The 10,839-nt window shown below is 41.7% G+C and overlaps 1 protein-coding gene across 1 annotated transcript in view; it reads right to left on the bottom strand.

Annotated features, from left to right (window-relative positions):
• Nucleotides 1-2,303: 2,303 nt before the first annotated feature.
• The window catches only part of LOC148506837 (uncharacterized), a 50,633-nt gene continuing 42,097 nt past the window's right edge, over nucleotides 2,304-10,839 (bottom strand). Inside the window, exon 4 of the mRNA XM_088446083.1 lies at nucleotides 2,304-2,428. Within this exon, the coding sequence (XP_088302209.1) occupies nucleotides 2,304-2,428 (125 nt within the window). The remainder of the gene's footprint in view (nucleotides 2,429-10,839) is intronic.

Raw genomic sequence — 10,839 nt, 5'->3', positions numbered from 1 at the left:
TTCCAATAGGAAAACTCCCGTTATGATTCCATCCAGAAATTATAAATGATGGCAATTACCAGAAATTTGCTTCCACTGTAAGTAAAGCAGAAGTGGAAGGCCACGTGCTTAAGGTCGGTTGTGGTTGTCTATCTTTAATAAATGTTAATGCTGATGTGGCATATTTTGTATATAGGACTGGAAGTAAATGTCCATTTTGCAGAAGGTAATGAAGTATTGGCTGGATATCCTTGGCTGGTTTTATGATGTGTATATGTAGATAATCAATTGGTGCTTGAGACAGTAACTTAACGTGGACATCTGTATTCATCATGAAGATATGCCTAACATGGTGTAGCCTGCAGTTCCTTCTATATACCCACAATACACCCTGTGGACACTTCGCCAAAAAATTGCAGGAACTAGTCTTGTGTGCAACTCTGAATCAGACCCTGAATATTTAGCTTAGGAGTTGCTTCTTATCACTGAGCACCACTTCTCACCACTGTCTCCTGCAGGTCATCCCTGACCACAACTTCTCACCACTGTCTACTGCAGGTCATCCCTGACCACCACTTCTCACCACTGTCTATTGCAGGTGATCTGACCACCACTTCTCACCACTGTCTATTGCAGGTCATCTCTGACCACCACTTCTCACCACTGTCTACTGCAGGTCATCTCTGAAGATGATTCCTCACCACTATCTATTGCACGTCATCCCTGACCACCAATTCTCACCACTGTCTACTGCAGGTTATTATTATTCTTATCCTTTATTTATATGGCACCACAAGTGTTCCACAGCACCTTACAAAGTACATTAATAATTTGACCAGCGACTTACAGTACACTACAATATAGAACAAGGACATGGATAATATACATTGCTACATTAGTGACCATAACACCTAGATATGCAACAGAGCGTAAGCAACCAAGTGTTAGGTGCCCTAGTTGGGGGTAACAAGTAGATGAAAGTAAAGTAAGGAGAAGCACAAGATGGTAGAGGGCTCTGCTCGTAAGAGCTTACATTCTAAAGGGGAGGGCAGACATACAGGTGTGACACAGATGGGGTAAACAGGGAGGAAGGAGCATATTGCAGCAAGTTAGGATAGAAGCTGGAAGGCTTTGATGAAGTAGTAGGTCTTGAGATCCCGTTTGAAGTATTGTAAAAAGATGTAGAGTCTGATGGGGATAGGAAGAGAGTTTCACAGGTGGGGAGCACCATGGGCAAAATCTTGGAGGCGTGAGTGGGAGGAAGTAATCAGTTGGCATGAGAGGCAGTGTGCATTTGTTGAGCGAAGAGGGGCAGACAGGATAGTGAAGGGAGATGAGGTCAGAGATGTAAATGGGAGAAGAATGGGTGAAGGCTTTGTAAGCGAGTGTGAGAACCTTGAGTTGGGTTCTAAAAGGGTAGGGGTGCCAGTGGAGGGCTCGTAGGAGAGGGGAGGCAGATGTAGAGCATTTGGAGAGGAAGATGAGCCAAGTAGCAGCATTGAGGACAGACTGGAGAGAAGACGGATGGGGAGGCCAGAAAGGAGGAGGTTACAGTAGTCCAATCTGGAGATGACCAGTAAGTGTGTGAGGGTTTTAGCAGCATCCTGGGTGAGAAATGGTCTAATCTTAGCAATATTTTTGAGATAGAAACAACAGGACTGTGAGAGGCTCTGAACACCACTTCTCACCACTGTCTACTTCAGTTCATCTCTGAACACCACTTCCCACCGCTGTCTACTGCAGGTCATCTCTGAACACCACTTCTCACCACTTTCTACTTCAGGTCATCATTCAAGAAAGATTTATTAAACTGGCCTCTAATTAACCTTAGTTGCTTGAAAATTTATATTTAATAAACCATCCTAGAGCAGTTATTGGCAAACAGCAGTGAGCATCTATATTGTTTACAACTTAGTAAGAGGACAACAAAAATGTATACAGTAATTTCTGTTACAGGTTGAATCTCCTATAACCAAAATGCTTGGGACCAGGGGTATTTTGGAAATCAGAATATTCCTTATTTTGGAATATTTGGACAACATAATGTGATATCTTAGGAATGGGGCCCAAGTGTAAACACAGAAGGCATTTATGTGTTATATACACCTTCTACACACAACTTGCAGGTCATTTTATAAAATATTTTGTGCATCAAACAAAGTTTTTGTACATTGAACCATCAGAAAGCAAAGGTTTCACTATCTCAGTCATGATAAAAAAAAAATCTGTATTTTGGAATATTAAGGAGACTCAACCTGTATTTACATTAATTTGAAGAAGAATCCGTTTATAACATATATTAGATTATACACAGTTTTGTATCATTACTTTTTCTGCATGTAGATTAAAGCCACTACTAACAGTAAAATGAGAATGAAGAATTTGATCCCAACATAAATGGCAATTGGTACAATTTGTGAAAGTTGAGATGAGTTAGTCGGAGTTTGATCTGTAAAATAAGAGAAGGAAACAGTAGTTAGGGAACAGGCATTATTCAGTATATCACACAAACATATTATCCTTAATATCCTCCATTTATTTAACCTCTTAACTTGTAATATTTAAATAAAATGTTCTGAAAATTGTCATTTTATATATATATCACAGTGAAGTTTATTTTTAAACTGTATAAAACTACTTCTTGCAGGACTTCACAGCCAGCAGTAGGGAGGGAATACTGGAGGATCACCTATCTCTACTGTGGTGCTTCCTGGAAGATGATGGAGAGACTAAGGGAAGGTGCAGCTGCAACAAGGAGATGACACTGAGGACAATCTTGTTAGGATCACCAATCAGTCTTAGAGCCACATGAGGTGGCTTCCTGCAACTTCTGGTGGGTGACCCTTGACTGTGGACAGAGTGGGACTTGAGGGAGATGGCCAAGGCAAAACCATTAGTGTCTGTGGATCCCACAGATTACCATCCAACAGTCCCCGATGCAACCATGTCAGGGAAAATAAACCTTGGCATGGTTGCTTCTGGCACGAGCACACCAGGCAAAGAGTTAAGACTTCCCCCAATATTCTAAATTTGTATTTTTAACAATTTTAGTGATGATCAGTTTACAGACTTTCAATTATAAGCCCAGGTTCTATTAAAATTAAAGGTGCTGGTTAACACCTGAAATAAAATTTGTGCCAAATTGCCCAACTTTTCGTCACTCATTTTTCATAACAAAAATGGTTGGAAAACATTTCAAAAACATAGAAAGTTGCCTACAATTGCAGTCTCCACCACTTCTTGCTCTGCAAAATGCAATCTACTTTTTGCACTGGTCTCCAGAACTAGGAAGCACCAGAATGCAATCACTCTGAACATCTTTTCCTATCATCACATTCAAATCTCATCATCTTGTCCCACAGACCTATGCACTTTCATACAAAACTACACACTAGCATACAGTGATGTATCACCAACTAAGAAGATGTTGCATAGGGCTTCTGCAATTCTGTGTGTCAAAAATGATCTACTAAGTCACCATATTTCAGAAGGACTCTGAATTATATCAACAAATTGTATGTCCAGCTTAATATTTTATGGAATCTAGTTTCTATCAAAGTTGTGTGATTTGTTTGTGATTCTGAGCCATAGCCACTGGTAGGCGAGAGTACTGATTGGTTGAAGGATGACCAGTATCTGGGAAGTTGACTGAGACCCAAGTCAGAGGTGCAGAATCTAACATGCCGGTGGTTTTCACCAGAGACCCCACAAGGAGATTTGGGCTTGGTTCTACCCGATGTGCAGGTTGCAGCCCCCTGCTTGGGTTACCCTATACTGGCTTGAGGTAATGAGAACACTCTGGATATAGCTGTATGTGTGTGGACCAGAATGGAACCAGATAGGATTCACCTAGATAATATCGGACTGGATACACTGGAATGGACCGACATGATGCATCGGAATAGGACTGGACTGGATACTGGAATGGAACTGGACTGGATACACTGGAATGGGACCAGACTGGATACACCAGGATGGGACTGGACTGGTTACACCGGAATGGGACTGGACTGGATGCACCAGAATGGAATCAGGCTGGATTACCAAAATAGAACTTGACAGGATTACTGGAATGGAACCGGATAGCAACTGGAGCCAGCGGTACAGCGAGATGGGTATCTGCACTGAGTAAAATATAATTTCTGCAGGAACTCAGATAGTATCTGTCAGCCAGGCTAAAAATAACATTGCACTGACAACTTGCACAGGGGACCACACTGGCGGTCTAAATCCTGATGGCTGAATTCCAGCAAAGGGGTTAAGATAGGCATCAAAATACCAACACCTATCTTAATCCTGATGCTGAAACACAGAAGGACGGCTGCCTGAATGAGGTAAGTCCAGGGCGTCCTTAGTGTTAGCCACGGGGGGGAGGGTTAGGTGTAGGTCAGATAGTGGGGTTAGTGTTAGGTTTGGGGGTGGGGAGGGTAGGGGGGAGTATTAGGGTCAGGCACCACTGGGGGTGGTTAGGTTCAGGCACAAAGGGGGAGACTTAGTTCCTAAAGCTAATCTGGAGGGTTAGGGTACGAGGTGGGGAGGGTTAGGTTACAAGAAGGGAGAGTTAGTGTTAGGGGGGAAAGGGGGAGGGTAAGTATACTTACCTGACCCTTGTTGATACCAACCATTGAGGTGCCACTGTCAGTATTGTGACAGGAGGCATCCAGATAGCCGGCATTACTTACTGATTTCCTTGCACAGTGCTGGGAACTTCCTTAAAAAACCTGGGCTAGCCAGGGTTTGGGTAATGGAGTCAGGTGACGACAGACTGTTATTCCATTGGCTGTGAGTTATTCAGCTGATTAGGAACAACAGGGCTGCACCCAGCAGCAGGAGCTGGCAGAAAAGAATACTCATGGGACACCAGGGACGCTGTAGTATGGCTGCCTGTGGAGTGAAGCAGGATGCGGTCAGTGGGAGAGCAGAGAACAGCACTCAGACTTGCCACTGCTCTGGCTGGTGACGGTTAGCAGTTCGGTACAGCCGGATCCACTGTGGCTACAGATGATGAATGGAGATGCTGAGATCTCCCGACATGCCAGCACATACTCCTGACAGGCAAGTGGTGGGGTCTGGTATTGGGATCTTTGACATGGTTCTTGACAGTTTCTATGTTCTATTGAATATTTATTTATTACAGTTTGATGTCATGATTTAGCCCATAATGAGACACGGGATCCAAAGTGGGATCCTCAGTAATGTTTCAGGAAATGTAAGTAGCTGTTGGTTTTTATAAGAGGCATTAATGAGAGACAAGTCTAATGAGCATTATTAGAAACACATGAAGTCTGGGCATGTAAGAGGTGGTCTAATAGGCATAAAATGACATATATAGAAGTCTGAAGCATGTGAGGGGATCTGATGGGCATTGTAAAGTGACATTAAGGAGGTCTGAGGGCATGTGAGAGGTCCGATGGGCATATAAATGTGGGGGATCTTTCACCCTAGGGGTGCCGTGAGAATCTAGGGTGTAGCAATCTGAGAAAGATTGGGAACTACTGTACTGCACTAGAACAAGTTCTGTCTGTCAATATTCTGGTTATTTATTATTGGGTGGAAGTGCTATAAACCATATATTGGGAACTCCACCATTTTCTGTCCATAAAGGGCAGAATTGGGGGATTATTGTTATCGTATATTTGCCATTTTACTTACGCCACTCAAAATAAACTATTTTTATTTTAGTACATTTTATCACTCCCCGGTAGAACGTTGGTAGGTATGCTAAATTTCATAACCTTTGTGATACTTAAGTTTCTCAATGTATTATTGTCTGAAGAGTTGTGTGATTCTTCTCTATTCCCTCTCAGACACTGCAATAAATTAGCCCATATTCCAATAGAAGCAGTGAAACAAATACTGTACATTGCTTTATATCAGAATGATCTACCATTGTATTTCTCTGAGGTGCACGGACTTGCGGTGTAAGATGCCAGTGATTGTGGAGTGGAAGAAGGTTGTCCTAAGTCAATGGTTCTCAAGTCCAGTCCCCAACAAGTTTTTTTTTAGGATCTCTGTCTGTGGAAGTAGGTGGGAAAATTACTGACCACAAATATTAGGTTAACTCCCCTGTGCATGGTTAAAGAAATCCAGAATACATGCCCTGTTGGGGTTACTTGAGGACTGGAGTTGAGAACCACTGCTCTGGGAAAAGGGATGAATTTGTTGGAGTGATAGTGTTCACCTGGTATGTACAGATCAGGGCAGTAACTAGGGTAGTGCGATATGGCACAGGGCACCGCAGGGCAGGGGGCGCTGTTTGGGTCAATTTTCTGTTTATAATTATTCTTACTTGTACCTTCATCTTTTTTTATCCCCTGCATCTCCTGGCCGCCGCTATCTCCTCCCTGACCGACTCCCCCATGACCTGGCCATATTCCCAAGCACCTTTAGTCACATCCTCTTCTATTTAACACTCAAAAAATACTGTCATACATGAGATATTTGCTTCATACACACTACAAGCAGCAATCTTTCTACACCTTAAATCAGTAATTTACACTTTCCGGCTCCAGGCTTGTCCTGATGGACAAATCCTGCTGCAGGTTCAGCTTCACCAGCGTTCTCCTACATCTAGAGCTGGTGAGTTACAGATATACCCAGCTATATTATTGCCAATAACATGGCGAATCATACCACGCATAGTGCAAGACACGCGCCCGCTGGTGGATGCATGCACTGCGTACATGACCGCGCCTCCATTAAAAATGAATGGTTCGATTGCAGTGCATACCACAGTTAAGCATGGTGTAAGCAGTCGCGGGGAATCACATGGTGCAATGCATGCGCATGTTTGTGGCGTAATCAGCCACAATGTAACTGGGTGCATCTGTATAGTGCAGAATTATTGAGTATCATCACTGCAACCATTGGATTCACACACGAATAACAGCGGTACAATGAAATCGGTACCCCTCTATAATCCTACAGAACCATATCAGATTTGTCATGGCCCTTCCCCATGAGACCACACCCCTTTATTCTGGTGCGCATGTTATGTCCCTATTTTAAAAATGGGGAGGGTTGTCAATGCTCTTTCTGGCAAAGGGCTCCAAAAAGTCTAGGAGGGCTAAAGATATAATAAATGTAAATGTAGCCAAAAGCTCTACCTGACCATTATGATACTCATACACAATGTGTAGATTATTTCGGAAGTGATGCTAGACACAATAAATATAGATAAGATGTTTTACTTCAACTCTGAGAATACATGCAATAATGTGCAACAGTATATATATATATATAAAAAAATATCAATAGCAACTGTGAATCAGGACAATATGGAAGGTGCACAATCCACCGTGTCCCTGACTGTACACCCTGTGGTGGTCCATGCAGTCCCAATATGAGAGATCACCAGTTGATCTTATGATACAGTAACAATTGAAGGGGTTACTCCCATGTGCCAACCTGATACCTGTAACACACCTCTAAGTATGTAGATGTATTAGCGTCTATGGAATATGAGGATGAGAAACAGCGGCGTCCCGCTATTCTCAATAGGAGATACCTCAATAGAGCGTCCAAACATCCTGTGTGTTGGTAGTGTATGTTGCCCGGGGTGATGCTGTGATGGTGCGGCGGTGGTTGGCTTTGGCTGGCAGCGGGGATCACTCTGTACTGCTGTGCTCTAGACCATGCAAACACGGACACTATCCCTGTTTCCAGAGTTACTGTAGGTCCGTGCGCTTGTCTGAGTATGCCGGCAGGTAGTGAGAGGAGGTGAACAGCGGTCCTAGCTCTGGAGAGCCGGGGGCAGCGGACACTCCCCTCAACAGAGGATACTTACCCGGATGTGCTCTCAGCTCTCTGCCTTGTTGATCTTCCTGTCAGCTGCGTGGGTGCATTGGCGCGCTTGCTGTGGTCTCCTTTCAGCTGCGTTCTTGTGATGAAATGTTGAATTTACAAGTGGATACAGGTCCCGGGGCACTTTGAGTAAATGGATAAGTTCTGGGTGTTCTGTCTCCAACGCATTTTGACCTAGTTGGTCTTCCTCTGGGAGTATGAGATATCACTGTTGGATCTTTTATACCGTCCCGCTCCCTGTGATTGGCAAGTCTGATGACATCATTGTCTTACTTGATAGGTCTATGGTTGTCATGGTGATTGTTACCATGGATGTGTTTATTACAAACAAATTCTGCTTTGTCCTTACTTAATGAAAGGCGTGTATTACAGCCTTATATAATTATGAAAAAAAAAATATATATATATATAAAACCACCATAATTGTTAATAGATGTATTAATATACATAGGGATCCATATTGTAGATAGATGACACAAAAAAATATAATGTATATTATTGGATAATCATATTAAAGTATTCTGATCAGATCCAGGTTTACTTGAATCTGTATAGCTATTGTTTGTACATCTTATAAAGACTCATTACGAAGAGCTAGTGTCTAGACCTCATCTTCATTGTTTTCGGTTAATAGCTAGGAGGGTATTTATTATATGATCAAAATTAATAATAGTAAAAAAAGGAGCTTCAAACAAGGTATGATCATGGCATACACTATATTGAAATATTAGTGAAGATATAATTCTAGTAGTTTCTCTAGTGATGGGATCATTGGTTTGCCAGAATCCGATTGTGGTATTGTTTTCTCAAACTGAACTAAAATGGGCCTTGATTAATTTTTTGCAAATTATGGATTTGATTTCATTATCTCTGTTCAGACCTTTAGGGTGGAATGTTTGTAACTTGTACATCCATTCCAGTTCATGTTTGTTGATGTAGTAGTTGAAATCTCCCCCCCTCCAATTAGGTTTCATGGTTTGAATTGCCATAAAACTAAGATCTTTGGGGTTGCTATTATGATGATCACAGAAATGTTTGGATAGATTGTGGCTATCCAATTTCTTTCTAATATTTCTGATATGTTCTGCAAACCTAGTTATCAAAGGTCTCGTAGTTCTCCCCACATATTGTTTTGGGCAAGTACATTGTAATAGATATATGACATTGTTGTGGTTACATGTAAGTGTTACTTTAATCTTGTATGTCTCCCCTGATCTCTCATATTGGGACTGCATGGACCACCACAGGGTGTACAGTCAGGGACACGGTGGATTGTGCACCTTCCATATTGTCCTGATTCACAGTTGCTATTGATATTTTTTTATATATATATACTGTTGCACATTATTGCATGTATTTTCAGAGTTTAAGTAAAACATCTTATCTATATTTATTGTGTCTAGCATCACTTCCGAAATAATCTACACATTGTGTATGAGTATCATAATGGTCAGGTAGAGCTTTTGGCTACATTTACATTTATTATATCTTTAGCCCTCCCAGTTTTCAAATAGATATAGGTTGTGCGCAGCACTTGAACCCTCTAATTCTGTACCCACAACGGATGAAGTCAGACATCCATACGTGCAGCAGCACACAAATTAGTAGCCATTACCATTTACACTGAGTGCGCAGATCCACTGCAAAACTCCAAAAGGTCTAGTTACGGCTCTGGTACAGATAGGTGAATGGAGGTGACTATTTTTGCTGAGCAATGCGGTAATCAGATTTGACTTCATGGATTAATGGAATAAGAGCATTTTATTGCTGTTCCCTGCACTGCAGAATGACATACAGTACACCCATTTATACTCAGCAAAAGAAAGTCATTGTAGCACCGTGTTATAGCTGGTGGAGATCAGTGCCTATGTTAATGAAGCTGCAGCTTTTGCCAGCCGCTGCTTCCCTGCGGGTTGGAGCTGAAAATTTAAGCAGCATCAACAGACGGTGTAAAGTACCATTTCTAAATATATAACCTCAGATGTCAGCTTTATTGTGATGCAATCCCTACCTTCCACTGGAATTATACACATAATTGCCAACCTTTGCAGAGCCCCATCCAATGTTAATGTTGATTCAAATTGTAAAGCGCGACAGAATTTGCTGCGCTATATAAGAAACTGTTATTAAATAAATAAATAATTATTGAGTTATCATGGCTCTGCCCCCTACTGTTCTAAGCTGTGATTGGTAGCATTTTACAGCATGGGCGGGGCTACAAATCATCATTGTCCCCACCCCCCAATTCTGTGCAACAAAATTGACAGCAAAACAGATGCTTAGTAAATTTACCCCAATGACTGGAATTTCTGACCGCAAACACTTGTGCTATACTTTCCTACACCTCGGATCTACTATCTAGTACATCAAATACCCATGATTTCTTCAATGCCTGCTTCTATCTGACGGTTATTACCAGTGGCCCTGAATTTAGAGTATGATCAGAAATGGACAATAGAGTGTGGTCACTGAAATCGAGAACCTTCCAGCATTCTATGGGGACCATATATTATCAGGATTTTGGCCCAATAATTAGAATTTCTTTTTGACACTATTCTCAGAAATAAAAAATACTGTCCCACAAAGATGTATTAATAATTACATGCAGGAACAGGGGCGGAAATAGGAGTCCCTGTTGGTCACCAATGCAATCACTTTACTTTCTGCAGCAGGAACCTCGGGCCATTACAGCTCATGTGTAGTTATCAAACCAACGCCAAGATGGTTAATGGTCTGGGTAGGAATCCTACTAATTTCTCTCCCGGTAAATGATAGGCTACAATGGCTAACACCATCTTAGATGTATGTCCTTGGCCAGGTAAAAGAAAGGCTCTCAATGGTTCTGTAAGCTGTACACTACGGGTCAAACATTTTACAACACCCAAAAAATTTTCAGTTCTTATTGAAATTTAGCAATTCATGTCCTAAAAATAGCCTGAAATGGTAGAAAGGTAAGGGGTAAACTGCTAGAAATTATTTAAAAAATAAGTTTACAGTATGTTAGTAAAAATGTGAAAGTTTAGAGTTGTCAAAAAAACATTTTTTGGGGAACAAGTA

The sequence above is a fragment of the Taudactylus pleione genome, unplaced genomic scaffold (assembly GCF_031769625.1).
Source record: "Taudactylus pleione unplaced genomic scaffold, aTauple2 ptg000393l, whole genome shotgun sequence".
Classification (NCBI taxonomy): Eukaryota; Metazoa; Chordata; class Amphibia; order Anura; family Myobatrachidae; genus Taudactylus; species Taudactylus pleione.
This window is presented reverse-complemented; position numbering and strand designations above follow the sequence as displayed.